The sequence below is a fragment of the Teleopsis dalmanni genome, chromosome 2, assembly GCF_002237135.1.
Source record: "Teleopsis dalmanni isolate 2A chromosome 2, ASM223713v2, whole genome shotgun sequence".
Classification (NCBI taxonomy): domain Eukaryota; kingdom Metazoa; phylum Arthropoda; class Insecta; order Diptera; family Diopsidae; genus Teleopsis; species Teleopsis dalmanni.
The window spans coordinates 105,167,300-105,186,158 of record NC_051847.1 but is presented as its reverse complement, the minus strand read 5'-3'; the positions used below and the strand labels follow the sequence as shown (position 1 = coordinate 105,186,158).

General features: G+C 29.2%; 1 protein-coding gene across 3 annotated transcripts in view; it reads left to right on the top strand.

Annotated features, from left to right (window-relative positions):
• Positions 1-18,859, top strand: part of LOC119675082 (zinc finger protein 2) — a 92,093-nt gene that overhangs the window by 45,930 nt on the left and 27,304 nt on the right. For all 3 annotated transcript variants that reach the window (XM_038086269.1, XM_038086268.1, XM_038086270.1), the window contains exons 3-5: positions 6,538-6,688; positions 12,974-14,729; positions 18,646-18,827. In XM_038086269.1, the coding sequence (XP_037942197.1) occupies positions 6,565-6,688; positions 12,974-14,729; positions 18,646-18,827 (2,062 nt within the window). In that variant the 5' untranslated portion in view covers positions 6,538-6,564. The remainder of the gene's footprint in view (positions 1-6,537; positions 6,689-12,973; positions 14,730-18,645; positions 18,828-18,859) is intronic.

Here is an 18,859-nt window from a genome sequence, read left to right as displayed (position 1 = left end):
ACTTATGCAAGAAGTGTGAATGGTAGTAAGTTGAGGAGTGCAACTTGCGACATCTGACCAGAGATGATCCGATCTGGTACTTCGGGGGTCAGTGGCCCGACAGCTTCGGCTGCGCTGATCATTGGTGTAGGACTCGAAATGGTTGTGGTTAATACCCAAAAATACGCGGAAAGAATGATCATTGGGATAAGCATATCATTCATTCGCCGTGGAGTGCGTTTCAAACCGGGTGCTACAACCCACATTGTAGCAGAGATTTAGATGGTTCTCAACATCTAACCAAGATGAAAGTTATAACTTGCATGAATTTCTTTAATTGGTACCGACGGAATCACCAATGCGATTCCAATGGGGCGTTGATTGACGCTTAAATTAATACGTCTGTTTTTGAACACCAAGGTTTTAAGTCTCCACGACATAGAAAGCCATGAAAAATAACAAATAGAGACAGTGCGTATAGTAAATAGAGTACAGCTTTTATAGCAGAAGAGTACAGCTTTTGTAAAATATTTTCTATGTGTACGGCAAATTGAAAATCAAAAGGATAATCATCTGATCCTGAAAGTTTTAATAAATGGTGAAATCAAAAAATTTGTTGAGAATTTTAAACAAAGGGGACCTGATAGACTGAATCCACCTCCACTTCCAAAATGAATCGTAACATTATTAATATATGTATGTACATACCATATGACTATTTATTATTAATGCATCAGCCTGGGAAAGAGTCATCTATTTTTCAATTGTTTTCTGATTGTTGTTTCTGCCTGTTATAATTGATAATGAGATATCGTTTTTCTTCATCATTGATATCTTGCTTTTTTGAAACTATTTATACCAGGTAGGTAGCTAAAAAATTAAATTTTGTTTATTACCGATATTCGAAAAGTGGCAGGAATATGTAGAAATTGTCGCACACATTTGCTTACCGGCGCAAAGAAGCTGCAACTCTTTGTTCAGATTAGTAATAAAAGGTCAAATTTTGTTCTGTGGGTCCAAATCTGGAGATTATTTGTATGGCATAATATCATAGTTATTAAAATGAAAATTGCTTTGAAGCTCATCAAAACGATTACTTAACATTATAATTTGAATAGCCTGAAGCGCATATTTGCTTAATTTTTTAAACAGTTGCCGGAAAAGATGTGCAGAAATTGCTTTCTTTGATAATATGGGCAAAGATTTAAAAGGGTTTTATTGTGAATTGAAATCGTTCAGATATCAGTTAAATTTTTTTTCAACTACTTTGACCTCAAAAGGATATCCCAGTGGCATAACGAGGGGTACCGGCGTCTCACAGATGGGCGCCAAATTGCTGATAAGCTAAACAAAATTTCCAGAAATATCAATTTCTCGATATTTTAAAATAATGATTTTTGTATTATAATTAATTATTTAATTTTTAGTCGATTGGTCTAATAAAATATTTTAAAAAAAATGTTTCCGTAATAATGACAGGTTTTGCGAAACATTAATGTCTTGCTTATCGTTGTTATTTGTTTGTTATAATAAAACTATTGTTAACTCGGTGGGCAAACTATAATTTGATCCATGTCTGTAACATCTAAGATCTACTTCACGATTCTATTATTCGGAGAACAATTTATAACTAAAATTGCTAAGTATTCGAAACAATAATTGAAGAAATAAGCAATATTCAAATTTCGATACAAAAATGTTAAGAATTTATATTAGAGTAAGTTTTCTTTTTTTATATTTTAATTTTATTTGAAGTTGTATTGTTTAAAAAAATAACGAGGTTTTTCGAAGAGTAGTGAAATACAACAACAAAAATTTTATTTTTTATATTATTTTAATTAATTGAATTTTTGGCTGACTATTTTTGGCTGTTTCGAGTATTGCCAAATACCCATCATCAGTGGTGTTGGAAATAATTCTTGTATTTAATTATTCGTAAATAATTATTTTTGAGACTGCAAGTACCAGGAATCCAACTCGGGTCCTGCCAAATGTGAACCTCAGAATCAGCGCACCTTAATCAACTGATTCAAAGCCGTACTTGACTTTTTTATTCGCATATTTTTCTGGAGTTTTGTTATTTTTGTTATGAAAGTTTTTATTAACAATTTTACTTGCTGTATTTATATTAGAACGAAATCATAAACCAGCTGTAAAATAATTGAATTAATTAATTAAAAAAATAACTTAATTTAATAAAAAAATTTGAATTTTTATGTAAAAATCAAAATTATAAAAGAAAATTGGAGCACAAAACAAGCTCAGAAATCTAGAATAGCAAAGGAATCTTAATTCTTAAAAAGTTACAAAACAAAAATCTACAGGATAAGAAGAGATAAAAAAGAAAACCGATATCAGAATCGAATTCTGACAGCAGCAGTTGTTGGAATTTTGTGCGATACAAAATTCAGAAAACAAGTATATCTGAAGTTCCAAGTCCTTGCCCATATCTTGTAAAAAGTACAGAAAAAGTAGTAGAAACGGTCATTCTAAGTGTTCTTGAATTTAAATATGTTACTTATTTAAAATTCAACAATAACCGATAAAACAATAAAGTCGATAAAACCCGTACTAAAACAGAAAGAATAAAATGAACCGATTCCTACTATTATATTTACCAATAAATAAAACACTGTATTGCTATTGTTTACTATTTGCTTAGTGTTTATAAAGTCAAATTCGGATATATATTCAACCTTTATAGGAACATATGGTTTTAATAAATGAAGGAATAAAGATAAAATAATTAGCCATGCAAGAAGTCCAAATCATTGAAAATCGTTTACGACTCGGAAAGAAACAGGATGAAAATTAATTAAGGACACTAGAATCGATGCCTCATTTGAATCCACTATAGAATCTGTAAAAGAAGGTGGCGAAATCTATTGCAAAAAATATTACAAAATCTTGCTTTATGTGGTCATAAAATTTAGCGATTCAAAATGGTGCAAATATCGGACACTTATTATTAGTACTTAAACTTATAGCTTAATTTGATCCATTGTTAGAGAATCATCTAAAAAATGTCGTGGAAAGACCAAAATCTGTCTCACACTTATCACCAAAACATTAAATGAATTTATTAATCTTTTGGCATCCATAGTTCTTAATCAACTAATTAATGATATTAATGATAAAAGAAATAAATACTACGGACTTTTATTTGATTCGAGTCCTGATACTGGTCATCGAAAACAAATATCACAAGTGTTTAGGTATGTATGTTATATATTGATTTTACTTTAAAGGAGTCGCACTTTAAATACTTCTTACTATTGCAGTATCAATTGCTAGCTGCAAACGTTCGTTCGAAAATTGAAATTAATTTTAATATATGTACGCTCAACGATGGGAGAAGATCGTCTAAATAGCGTTTTTAAGTGCGAAACTACTTATAAATTCTATATATTAATATTGATACTTTTTTTGTAGGGCACCAAAAGTGATTGCCGCCCCAGGTAGTGGCTCGCTACGCTACTGCGATATCCTGTAACACGTGACGGGCTTAATATTTGGATAATCAATTTACACTAAGATAATGCTATTATTTAATTTACTAGAAATTGATGGTGTAGATGGGCTTCCTAATTTATTCTTAAACTCTGATATTCCAGCAAGGTTAAGATCAGACATATCTATTATTTCATTAAGCATATCATTTATTTCTATCACATAAATAAAATAAAGCAAAATATAAAATAAAACATAACGTAACACAACCACAATCAATAAATAATATTAAACATTTATTTAATGTTAATTTTCTCCCTTTTGAAATGTAAGATATAGGAGATAGGGATACGGACCATGCCAGACAAATAACTCAAAAAATGTATGCTGTCCATCATAATTTTTCGAAATTACGCTCTTCGCAGTATCGGAGGACAGACTTTTTCTGTTTCAAAAATTGTTGTTTTTGCATATAATTATGTGTAACATTTTTTTAAAGAATAATTGTTTTTTTTTCTGTTTGAACTTTATTGGTTAAAATATATAAAAAAACAGAAATCAATTGCAGTAAAAATTAAATTAGTTATGCGAAATTTAAGGAAAATTTTGTGGGTGGACGCAGATCTTTTCTATGTGTATATGCCCCTGTTACCTGTTAGACTTTAAAAATACAAAAAATACCTCAAAATACATATAATATACTGTCTAGGAATGCCAAAGAAAATAAAGTATTCAATATAAATATAATTCTGTCAACCTACAACAGTCCATTTACAATATCTATAGTATATTGTCCCTCAAATTGCAATATTAAGTGGCATGATTTCAATCCTTTGTTTCAATATTTAGGATCCAGATTTGTAGCTTGTGAAGACTATATTTCGAATTATATATCGCTATATTTTGATATTAGTTAGTTTTTTTTTGGATAAGTATTTTATCTGCTATTCTATCTAATGAATATTATTCACTAGGGTTAACACATAAACATTCGTTTGTATCTCGTGTTATAAAATATATACATAACTATAACATTAGTTATAACACTAGTTATAACACTAGTTATAACACTAGTCTTAACAAAATCACTCTTATCTAACCTCTTAAAATTGTTTATTGTGGCCAAATATTTTTCTAAATCCTTGATTATGAATTTGGTTTTATAATTTATCTGCTTTAGATTTCACCCATAATATTTTTAGAATTTTGTGCTTTTTCTTTTACGATATTTTTTAATATCGCTTGCTATAGCTTTTCTAACCTTACTGTTGTGATTATTAATTTTTGGATTATCTTATTCTATCTTAATTCGATGAAAAATAAAATAATCATGGATTAAAGCAGTTTTCGCTTAAATGCAAAAATTTAAGCATTAAATTTTAATGCAAGAAAAAGTTACTTAAATGAAAATATATCAAAATGCTATATTTCTTATGAAATGAATTACTGGGCTATTGTCTCACAGTAATGAGAGCGTTATAGGCTCACCACAATAACAATAACATTATTTAGTATTATATTTAGAACTCTAGAACAAGAGTTGTTACGCTGCCTACTGTTAACTAAAGTTGTTACTAGTTGATAATAAGATAATAAGTAATGAATATTTAACGAAGATTTTGCAGTACTTCAATAGGCGTATTCAGACGTGCTCGGTAATCCGGTAAAGTGATAAAAATTGTATGTGTATTTGTTTTTGTGGGCTTAAAACGTTACCGAGTTAAATTATTACCTATCATCATTATATAATGTTTTTAGTATTTAGTATCAGTATAGTAAAACACCATGAAAAAAACAACAAACAAATAATAATTTTTTAGTAAATTATTTTCAAATTTCTTTTTTTGATTTTTTTAATTTTTTCTTATTTTTTTGGCAATTTCCTACTCTTATGCATAACAAAAAAAACTAGCTGCTTTGACAGTTCAATTTTACGAACAGACGAGATACAATTAAACAGCGGCGTTCAGATGTGTGTCTGAAGTACCGAATACTGACTTACTGATCAACTACTATTACTGACCATACTATCTATAATGATGATTTGGGTATGCAAAATTGTTGAAAAATGAAATAAATAAATATTTGTAAAATAATTTTAACAATGTCTCAAGTTATTGTACCTACAAATTCTCACTCTCACAATTGATTCATTTTGAATTTTTTATCCACGGTACCTCTATTTTATTGTATTGCATATGTTTGTAGAAAAATCGATGTAACTAATTCCAAAAAAAATTTCGAATACTGAAAATAAACAGTTGACTTGATCAACATTTTTTCACCGATATACTTATATGCTTACATATTTTTTTGCATTCCAGGTATAACTCCACTGAACCAATGCACAAAACAGATTAGATTTTGTAAAAAAATACTTAACAACGAATAATTAATGCAGAATGCATTGGTAATGTTTTGTTTGCTTGTTAACAATCAATAAATAATGTTTTATATCCGAATTTAGAAACTAAAACCTAGCCACGAAAGGTATTATAGCATTCATTTCAACAAATTTAGTAGCCATATTCCATATAATATTCGTAAAAATATTTAATCGAATGTTACTAAATGAGGAACAGTCCAACATTATTCCTGAATATCAGTTTAGATTTACAAACAAACATGGTATACCTAAACACTCCCATCGATTCGTAAATATAATACCTTAAGCTGCAAGTGTCTTCTTGACATATTTGCTGATGTTATAACATAACTGTCATTTCATCAACTAAATCCCCTACTTTAGCTTCTACAATAATTCAGAAAGAAAATAACACCAATTGAAATGCAGGCTTGCAATTCTCTTTATGTTCTTTATAAATTCTGTAATATGATTTTCAAATCGGTTAAAATTGCTATTTTATATATGTATATATCTCAGTGCTTCAGTGTATAACCATTACATTAAAGGGAAATTTCACAAAAAGTGATACAGTGAAGCGAAATTTTAAGCTGTACATCATATATTGTTAAATGATTTTTATTTGAAGATATTTAGATATAATTATCAGCGTTATATTGATTACATATTTCTATTACTTAAATATTTCATTGTTTGTATTATTTAATAATATAATATTTAATTTAATATTTCATTGATTTTAGGAGATTGAATCTGTTGACAGCTCTCCGATGTCCACTACTGATGTAAAGACTTTTACAGGAAAAATCGTTTACAATCTTGAAGGGAATGCATTTATCATTGACGCAGACAATGCCACACTATCTAAATTCACGGATTTACAAACAGCTAGTGGTAAGTTGAATGCATTTACAATAATTTTAATATGATATATTTGGAAAACTAAAAAAAACACAAACAAATCAATCGCTGAAGGATAAAAATTATGACTACTAGCAAACAGGTGCTTGTAGATCAATCAAAGCAGCTACATTGCCTACATGAATACATTGTGAGATTAGTAATAACACATAGGTACTTGTACCCTACAACCCTTGCGATATATACCCAATGGGTATTACCGATGACAAATCTTCTACAATTTCAATTAATTTTCAATGAAACCAACCAGTAGCCTAAGTGTTTTCAACATTTTATATTCAAATCGGTCCAGACCTATAATTGTGTTTAATGGAACTTTTAGTAAGCTAAAAAATAATTTCATCAGTTTGGAATTCAGTGCTAGTGAATTCGTTTGCTGATATATTAGAACTTTATGAAGATGTAAATCTATTTGAGCTTTATCGACACATTTTTTACCTTGTTGACAGCTATGTGCAAATTTTTCAGATTTTTAATGCTGCTTGATTGTAGTTGAAAACACAGATATTAAATGTCTAGCAGTATCTAATTTTTTTTATTTTATAATTGATAAGATGCCACCAATACCAAGCATAACTAGTGCTTGTGGTATAATTTTTCGAAGTTTAAAATTAAATTCGAAACTATTATCAGTGCTGAAATTGATAATGTAAATATGTTCAAAACATGAAAAATAGATTGAAATTATAGTACCATTAAGATAATAATCCCATCGTCATCGGCTGATGTGTACTATTGGAAAATAATATGGAATTATGATACCATTTAGACGATAATACGATCTTAAAAGAAGTACAAACTGTGATTTCGACGACTTTGTCGGTGAATATTACGTAGGTGTGTGTATTGTAGATCGTATCACAAAATGGAAGCAAATGAAAAATAGGAAACTCTGATCTCTATATAGATTATGATATGCACACAATGTATATTTGGTATATCAACGATATCATCGAAAAAACGGCCCCCTTTAATGCCATTTAAATACCGCTTTAATACAATCACAAGAAAGCAATAAAACCGGTAAGCCAACAAACAGGAATAATAGTATAAAACTGATACAAGATATAATAAGTTAACGCAAAAAACAAAATTAGGTTGCTTCAAAGATCACGGCGTATTTCATCGAGAGCTGCTTAAATAGTAATCTTATTGAAACAGATCTATTTACCACTAGGTCCAGAAACTTACACATAAAAATCTAAAATCCAAAAGATAGCTTTTTTCAGTCTGAATTTATCATATTGTTGAGATGAAGATCAGGATAACGCAAAAAATACAATGCTGCATTTACAAGAGATGGGACTACCATTGATATCTTGGTGGAACAAACTTTGCAAGCTTATAATCTTAATAAAGAAGTATCAAATCATTTTTACAGAATGGCAGCCCTTCATTATTATACTACTACAGAGTTATGCGATTGAAGTGTTATCAACTACACACAGATATATCTCTCAAAATGACTTTGCCAACTTCTTTAATTTCATACGTAGACAGCTGTTTATATGATTAACAAGTTACCACAAGGATCTGCGTTGCGTCTAAGTTTTATAAAACAAAAATTATTCGAAATGGCATTCAAACGTAATAGTGAGATTGCATTATATTCGGCTGGAAAATCCCAACCAGCTATTATTCGTAAGCTCAAACACCTCAAAGTGAATAAAATGTTTGTGTATCGTACCATAAATCGTTATAATAATACATGCCGCGTTGCCAAACGCTATGGTGGTGGTTGATTGAAAAAAAAAACAGGAATATCACTTAAAATGGTTCGAAAAGTGAAAGCTCGATTTGAACAAAATCCGAAATCCACGTCGGAGTACTAATCAAATGGCCAAAGAACTGAAAATATCCCAGCATCTGATGCATATTCCAAAATGTGCTCAAGAAAAATGCTTGCAAGTTGCAAAAGGCACAAGATCTTACACCAAAGGAACAAAAAGTTGGACTCGAAAGACGCACGTATAATCGAAATAGGCGAAAAGAAATCAAGAAGGACGATCTGGAAAACAACTTGTCAATTAAAAATTATAAAAAAATTAATGGAAACCGTGTGAAATGGAAAATAAGAAATGGAAGCTAAGACTTTTTATTTGCTGTTGAAAATAGTTAAATATTGAGATGTATAGATAATGAACGATTGATAATTTTGCAATATCAGTTGCATATCAATCGCTTAAATTCACTGTATATTACGCTATATACTGAATGTTACACTGTAGATATAAAATTCCTTGCCTTAAACGTGACGTACGCTACATAATCACTATCGGCAAAGATTTTATAGTACATCTTTGCTGTAAATCGCATATGTTGGATGAAAGTGTTGTTATATTTTTCATGATAATAACCATGTTGTGTGCAAAACTTATTAAGTATACTACCCTATTTATTTAATGATTCACTGAAATTTCTTGAAGTTTTTCAATGCCTCTGTTCCCCATTAGGATAAGAGTTGGTTTAAGAGTTGGTGAAAAAAAATATGTCAATTCAACGCTGATATCACATCCAAATTCGGTTTGTAAATAGTAAATTTATGGGTTGGTACTACTTTCGAATTTGTTGTCTAACTAGATAAGATGCTATTTGTAAGGTTAACAGATTTTCTTTTTGTGTACTGTAAGAGAAATAAGTACACAAAGAGAAATAAGTAACTACACGTCAACACTTTAATAGCAATAAATAAAAAAAATTAAAATTATTAAAACAAAGATATATAACTTATTCATATTAAATTGAATTCTAAAAATGGAATTGATACTCAATTACACATTCTCTAGAAGTACTATGTAAGAAACACCACTTTTCATACATGTTAATGGAGAAGTCGGCTAACTGCTTGAACTTAGACGTTCCAGATTGATATATTAACTAGAATAAGACTTATTAGTGTATTTTAATACTATAATATAATTATAATACAGAATGATTGAAATTAAAGTCATATAAAAAAAATCCTCAAGATCATATACTAAAGTAATGGAATCAAGTATCATATCAACTTCATATACTATATATTATCAATTCCTCGACTCCACTCACTCAAGCAGATTTCGTTCAACTTAATTCATACATTGTAGATACATAGTACATATATGTACATAAATATACAATATACATATGTACATTAAAGTAAGTAAATGGTTAAATGGTAGCTGTGTGCATCGAAAATAAAGCAGGAATAGAATTAAACAAGAAATGAACTTAGCGGTTAAAGTAATAGTTAATACATAGCACCAAAAAATGTGAAAAAAAATATGAATAGAAATGAATAATTGATGAAAAAACATTTTCCGAGTTACTAATAAAAACTCATAAAAAAAATACTAAGAATATTTATAGAAAAGTACAAAAGTTTCTCAGTTTCTTTTAAATGAAGTTATTTGAAAATTATGGAATTCACAAAAAAATATAAGTAAAAAGGTATGATAATAAACAGTATGTGCTAATCACATGTAGTATTCTGTATATAGTTTATATTGTACATTAACAAATGCAAACATGGAACTTTAACTTAAAATGCTATGCTCTTTCAATTGTAAAGAACTTCTTAAATTACAAAGTAGTTATTGCGTCAATCTGAATATGTGGGCATGAATTTTGTGGCAGCAAGAGACTAACATTCAAATCATTACTATATAAAGTCTATTAGTACTATATGAAGTTTAATATTCAACTCAGAATTACTACAAAAATCCATAATGCATAATGCACAAACAATGACATGAACTTAACTGATTATGCTGTACAGTACATGTTTCCTTCCCTGGGGCACCAAAATTAAAATTCGTTGCAAAATTACTCTCCTGTTGTTCGAAATCTATATCAAGAATGGAATGAGATTTTATTTATTTGAAGCCGAATAAAAGCAACAAAAGTGAGACTAATTACACTACTTTACAGCCAAAAATTTGTGAAATAGTGAAATTTTACGTAGAATTCGAAAATCTTAGTAATAATGAAAAAAAATTTATGCAAAGATATCGCTTAATAAAAAAAAATTAAAATTTGAAAATAATGCGGCATGTAGGTTATCAGACAAAAAGAACAATCTTTATACTGTTCATCGCATACTTAACAAACAAAAAAAAAACTATGGAAAAACGTCGTAAAAGATTCTTAACAGCATCCCAATAAGACTTTTAAAAATCGAAAGTAATTTTCATTACTTACAATAATTTTAAATACAATAATTTAAAAACCAGGCAAAAAATGGCCCTAAAAATCCCAGAATTAATGAACTCTGCCTGTTAGTATAAAACCTGGTTATGCTTCAACAAACTATATAAATGTGCAGATTGACATCTTTAAAAGTAAAGTTAAAAGCAATATAAAAACTAGACAAAAACCTAAATTGTTATTCAAATTCAACTTAATAATGCATATCGGTCCTTAATAACCAACAGCAAAAATAACCGATGCTATTGATCAAGACTCCAACACCTTAAGAAAATATTGCGGAAAAATTAGTTAAAGTTCGAAAAAAAAACAAATAAATTAAAATAAATAACGTTCAAATTGAGACTAGGAGAGAATATCTAATTTTTGCTTTGTAGTGCTGGGAATAAAAAATGCTCGAAATGCAAAATGCTATCATATTCTTTTTTAATCCTTATTTAATGATGGCTAATGATGTTTTTTTCCCTTAATCCAATCACAGCATATGGTTCGATATGAATTTTGATAAGACTTACTTTATCAGTGAATAAGAAATATTGGCCTATAACCAGTAAAATTTGTTTGTAATCGATTTAGTTTTGTGATCGGTAATTTTTCACAATATTTTAAAATTTGTAGGTGCATTTCTTCTACTAAAATCTTGGTAAAACGATTCAAATAAAGTTAAATTCAAAAACATTAGAACGACTTAAGGTTTTTTTTATGAAAATATGCGATCTACACATAGTGTTTTGCCATTAACGAAAGTGAAGACATATTCAAATTCTAACATTCCAGCATTTAATTGGAATCGTCGTTGGTACACCTTCAAATCGTTGTATGCCTTCGTCTATTTTTTCAATAGTGAAAGTCGAAGTTCAGTGAACTTCTAGATAAAAAAGAGTTTTGCTTCTGTAAACTCTTCTCTAACCGTCACATTATGTTTTTATAATGCTTTTCACCATATAAACTTTTATGAACAATACGTAGAATAGTGATCTATTTCTTCTATTAGATTTTTTGAATTTTTAAATTATTGGTTAGAACAAGATGAATATCAACGCATCATGGCCTGAAATCCACTTAAATGAAAATGTTGCAAGCATTGCAATTAACAATTACCTAAATCCAGTTTTTCAGTCCTCCTAGGTTATTACTTATAAGTATGAATCATTTGAGGGCTTCGGGTAAATATAATCTTCATCTTGATAAATTTTCGGTGATCAACGCATCATGGGCTGAAATCCACTTAGATGAAAATGTTGCAAGCATTGCAATTAACAATTACCTAAATCCAGTTTTTCAGTCCTCCTAGGTTATTACTTATAAGTATGAATCATTTGAGGGCTTCGGGTAAATATAATCTTCATCTTGATAAATTTTCGGTGATCAACGCATCATGGGCTGAAATCCACTTAGATGAAAATGTTGCAAGCATTGCAATTAACAATTACCTAAATCCAGTTTTTCAGTCCTCCTAGGTTATTACTTATAAGTATGAATCTTTTGAGGGCTTCGGGTAAATATAATCTTCATTTTGATAAATTTTCGGTGGTCCTAATTTTTTACAAGTGATGAACTGATAACAATGGGTCTTGTTTCTAGAAATTTAAATTGATGGGGACTAACCATCTAGAATAACTCCAACATATCCTCGATTTATCTGCTTTATCGGAGCAGATACCATTATCATAACTCCAGTTACAATTCAAAACTGATAAGAAGAAATACATATAATGCAAAACTTTGATCAAATCGACTTGATCAAATCGCTTTTAGAAGAATACGACTGTGTTCATAGATTTGATTATACCGACGCCGAAAATAGTACATTGCGGATATGTAGTTCAAATGACGCTACGAAATATAATTTGTCAAATTTAATGAAAGTTTAAAAGAAATATTATGAAAGTCTATTGTTCGACTCAGAAAAAAACTGTGTTTAATCTGAAAATTTGCGAGTTATAAAATTATATTACTTTGAAGAAAAATTTTTAATGCTATGTATTTTCAAAATATTTTCAATTTTAAACATTTTCAAGAAATGTATGTATATTTTTTTTAAAAAGTTAATGCTTTTTTTATTTTGATTAGTTGGACTGAATTATAATGTCGCAGCGTCCATTGGCACCGACGTAACAAATGGCTTAGAACTGGATAAAGATAAAACCGACACTAACTCAAACCCAAAAATCCATACGTTTCGCGTTATTTCTGCAGAGGATGTCACCGTTGATCTAAAAGAAGAAAACATAATTAAAATTCAGAAACCTATATTAATGTGCTTTATATGTAAGCTCTCATTTGGCAACGCAAAATCATTTGGTTTACATGCAAACGCAGAGCATACATTAGATTTACAAGAAACAGAAAAAAGATTATTAAAACGCGAGTATTCAAGTGCCATTATACAAAGAGACACAGATGAAAAACCGCAAATTTCATTTTTGGAACCATTAGATGCACAACTTATGCCAAAACATTTAACTTATACTGAAATGGAGGAGACAGCTGCAACAAAAATTTTGACTAGTACGACTTCAATACCAACTGACACTCCAACTTCAGAAGATATCACAATAAATCCAATTGATATAAAATGCCACACGTCAAACTGCGTTAGTATATCAAGCGAGAGCCAACATATTGATGTTAATATTAGTAGTATAACCAGTAGCAATAGCAACAATCGAGAAAGTGCTTGTTCTCCTAATACTCTGCCCGTACAAATTGATTTATCACAAGAACAGAATAATATATTTTTATCAAAAAACCAAGCCTTATCTCCATCACATTTAGTATTGTCTGCATCACTAGAGTCACCACCATCAACTTTTTTGGGTGCAATACCGATATCTGTATCAAGCGCAGAACCAATTTCTTGTTGCCTCCCTTCAAAAAGTGTAAATAGCGCTTTAGTGTCGTCAAAAGAGAGTTCAAATTCTCCTACTCAGGATGTTAATATCTGTACGACAAAAAATTTTAAGTTGGCAAATACCCTATTTTTAAATTTAAAATCCGTACAAGAAGAAAAAGAAAAGGAATCAAATAAGATTGCTAGTAGTACTGATAGTTTAAGTAGCAATAATAAAGCAAACCAAAATAAATCTTTTGATTTAAACACAACTGTATCAAATTCTCCAGTAGAATTAAAAGCTAGTAAATATCAAAATTATGATTGTCAAGAATCAAAAAGTTATGATGATCAAACGCCAATCAGTTCGTCATCCACATTTGCCGAGTTTATTAACAATCAATCCCATCAACAACGCAAAGAAGACGACAACGCCTTGTTATCTACAAATACTGAAAATGTTAACACGGAGCTTGATTTGTTGCAGCTGCAACACCAATATCAGTTTCCCTTTCAATCGGTGTCAACATCTGCATCAGCAACACGTTCAGTTGAACAGCAGCATAGTCATCTCAGCACGTTTCATGCATCATTAGCTGCTTTGGCAAACGAATCAAATAACAGTAGTGTTAAATTAATTAGTGAGCTTTTGCAGCAACAATTTGCTGCTCAACAACAAAAGCAGCAACAACCGAAAATTGCTTCAGTGTGTCCAGAACATATGGATTTCAAAGGAATCGATTGTAAAACTTGCGAGTTGTTAGAAATACACCATGCGCATATAAAAACATCGGTAACACCACATCGGTCACCTAGCGACCCAAATACCACCACCAATCTACCAATATCGCCCACAACATGTGCAACAGCAGCAGCAAACGTATCAGCTAACCTTGCAAACAACTCTAATAATGCAGCTCCTAGTGCTTCCAGCTTTACGATTGGTGCATGCTCAGAGCATATAAATGGACGTCCCTTAGGTGTAGACTGTGCACGGTATGTATTGTTTTAACAATTAAGAACTATGAAAAAATTAGCTGTAACTTTATAACCTTCATAAATCAATTATTTGTTTTTATTAAGTGAAAGTAGTTTAATGAAAAAAGATTTCATAATAATATAATATAATTCATTTACTAAAAATGAACCCAGTTGTATAATATGGCCGCTATGTGATTGAGTCAATCAATGTTTTGGTATTCTCACCTAATATACCCTGTATTCACAAAAAAATTTACAGCACAAAGTTAAGTTCTCTTAGATTATAGTTAGACAGAAAATTATTGACATACAAATGGACAGGCAGACATCTATCGTGAACATATACTGCATATAGTTTTTTTTTTCAATAATCATCTTCACAAACTTAATAGAAAAAACAGCTTTGAAATCGTGGTAGTTTTGATATTGTTAACACAGATAATTATATTACAAATCATACTATGCAATGAAACATCATTTTTGCTATATAAAATATCATTTTATTTTACGTCTACAATTGCATCCATTTGTCAAACTGAGTTAATCACAATCACAAAATCGTCCTAAACAAAAAGATATTAGAAAGATAGATAAACTGACAGACTGGCAATAGTATACATGTATAGTTAAAATAATGTTCGATACCTTATCTCTTATTATTTTCAAAGGTATCTTTCGATACTTTTTACGCATTCAATATTGGATTTGCTTGTTGGGAATTTTATATGGTAAAAATGCATATAAACTTATAAATTTCTTGTTCTTCATTAAAACTTTTATCATACTGCATATTACTTTGAAGAATTGAGCAGTACGAAAAATTAAGTTTTATGCAAAGTTCTTTTAAGCATACCCGTCAATTATTATTTATTGATTGTATTGTACACACACAAGTTCGTTTATTAGTGTACTAACAATTTTAATAGCCTATGGGGGTTGCACTGATTCCGTATTCAACTTTGTGTATTTAATTGCCCTCGAGCTATTCATTTGTACGCGTATTATTCAGTTTCTTTCGCATGGTTGGCGTGATTTTCTGTATAATCTTGTTTAGTAATAATAATCACAATGATAGTAATGATAACGACAAAGCCGTTGCTGTCGTGTTTGGGATTTTGATATATGATCGATCTCATTTGAGATTCCTACTTTAAAATAGAACAGTTATGCTTTATCACATTAATGACCTCTTCGTTGTTCCTATAACTAGTTTATAGTTAAAAGGATACACCAATCAAATGTAACTAACAACGATTTTTAGTACGACTAATAAAACTTTCTTAATTTAATTATTAATCCAATTCAAAAATGTGAAGAAATAATTGTTTGGTACTTTAAAGTCATCTATTTAGAGAAGAAGAAAATATATCTCGAAATGAAATATTTTATATGTACTCTTTCAAGAAACAAAAAAATTCATAACTGTTCGCTACATAATTGTTCTATTCGTAACTACGAAGTTCATTTGGTTGGATTAAGATACAATAATTTATATATATATATATATATATATATTATACGTATAAGTTTAGTATAATAGTATAATACTTAATTATATCAGTCAAACTACTGCAAAGCAAGACATTTGGACCACTCATACGATATGCGAATCACTTACTTATATATTAAACGGTGTAGTTTTTACTAGTCACGGAACAATAACGACTATTGTTACACTACGCCATTTAAAATCGTATTCGTATTTTAATCAATACTAGATTCACAAAAGAATTTTGATTATAATTTTAGCTTTCAAAAATTTTAAACTGACAACTGAAATCAAAAAGTAAAAATATCGATTCATTCGACGTATCATTAGCCGTAATTTTTTCAATCAGAGTTGTACAAAAATAACATTAAATCTGGTTGAAACAAATTGGCATCACTTCATTTCGTTATATGTTTTTTTATTCTGTTATGAAAAATGAATTAATTTGAAGAAAAAATTAATTAAATTAAACAAAATGAATATTAGAAGAAGTATGTATTATCGTATGTATTTAAATTAATTAATTTATTTTTGTGCATATTTGAATTTATTAATGAATGATATGCTAATATAATTTTAGCAGATAACTTGAATTTTGCAACATATTTCCAGGGAACATTCACAATAGACTGATTTTTAAATTTGGCTGCACTAAAACTTAAGACGTGAAAATTTTTGCGAGTAAAGACTATCTCTGAAGATTTTAAGAGCATTGTTGTTGCTTGATATGTTTTCTTTCGTAAGCTGCGAGTATTGTTTTTGCTACTCTGAAAGAAAAAATTACGGCTATTGTAATTTGATTGTCAGATTTATCATATGTCCACACTTTTTAAGTACTTTCACAAAATATGATATGCATATGATATACATATATGAAAAAAACATTTTTGTTTTATTTTGTATGAATATTTCATTCATTCCTCAAAACTATTAATAATAGCACAAGTTTATAGTGCACAATATTGTACTACGGTGAACTGTCCGAGTTAAAATAAATTCGATTTTGTACAAACTACGATTCAACTCTGTTTTCAGCTGTCAAAATTCCCATACAAATCATCTTGATTTAAACTTGTTTTGCTATCAAAATCAAGAATAATTTGAAATGATAGTTAAAATTACAATCAAAACTCTCGTGTAATGTAAACACTTTTAAATGACTCATTGTAAATTAGACAATTAGGACCAATGTAGACGTAATATTAAACTAGACCGACTTTTTTGCAGCTATTTTTAAATATTAGTTAACGTGAATCCTATACCTATAGCAAATATCCAAAACAAGCATAAAATTAGTTCAAATTTTCCAAAAGCTCTTTGTACTCACATACTGACTTTGTACTGACTGAGAGAAAAACGAGAATTTGATTACTTAGTGTGTCTTGTCATGCTCTGCTTTGCACCAAACAAAGATGCCACATACAGCACCAAAAGCTTGCTTTGTAATAAAGGGGAAAAATTATTGTATTTACTTTTACACAATTACCAATGAGAAGGCATAATTTAGAAATTTCTATTAAGATACATATATATATGGTTTTGATTTTTATTTTCATATGTATGTAAGCATTTTTGGACTGACTTCATTCATTTATTATTTTATGTTTCTAGCAAGCAATTGAAGATACAGACAAAGCCACAGTTGAGTTTATGTATTTACGAGAAGTTCAGACAGTTGTAATTCATATGTATCTTGTGTATATAAAAATATGTTTAAATTATTTAATTTAATTTTAAATTATTATATATACCGTAGTAACTTTGATATTAACAATAATGCATTCTAATTTTTAAAGTATTAATAGAATTAAAAAATTAATTTATAACAAATAATAAATAATTTATAACATTTTTTGTTACTTATAACATAATTTATTTGGAAAAAAAAATAATTTATTAGGAAAGTATTATTCTAAATTTGAGTAATTATTTTATATTCTGTGAACAGTTTCATTAATTTAATATTTGGAATTTAGTCAAAATAATTTATTTAAATATTGACATACAAATAAAATCAGAAACCAATATTTTTTTTTAAAAATTAACAATTTAACGGGTTCTCATACACTTAGGTCGTGTGCGAGTTAGGCTAAGTTGATGCTAAACCAAATGGGAGATTTTTTGGGATTTTTTGCACTGCACACATTTAGCCATTTATCAACACGTATCGACCCATCACTACATTATCGGCTCATCTTAGAATTTCCCTCATTTAGAACGCAACTTAGCCTAACTCGCACACGTCCTTAGTATCATAGACAACGAAGTAATTTTTTAGTTTTATAAATTTTTTACTTTTACTTTAAAGTATTGAATTATAAAATTATTATTAACTAATGCCCCTAAAAAATTAAATTTGTTGAGATTTATATTTTAGAAAAAGAAAGGAATTATAATATTAACAAAAACTCGAATCTTGCTTCTATTTTCATTATGTTGCAGATGCGAACTGATATTGAATTCCGCTCGCTTAAATAGCGGTTCACAAATGTCTACTAGGAACTCATGCAAGACGTTGAAATGTCCTCAATGTAATTGGCACTATAAGTATCAGGAAACACTGGAAATTCATATGAGAGAAAAGCATCCTGACGGAGAAAGTGCATGTGGTTATTGTTTAGCAGGTAAGATCTTTTAGGAACAAATTATTTCATTT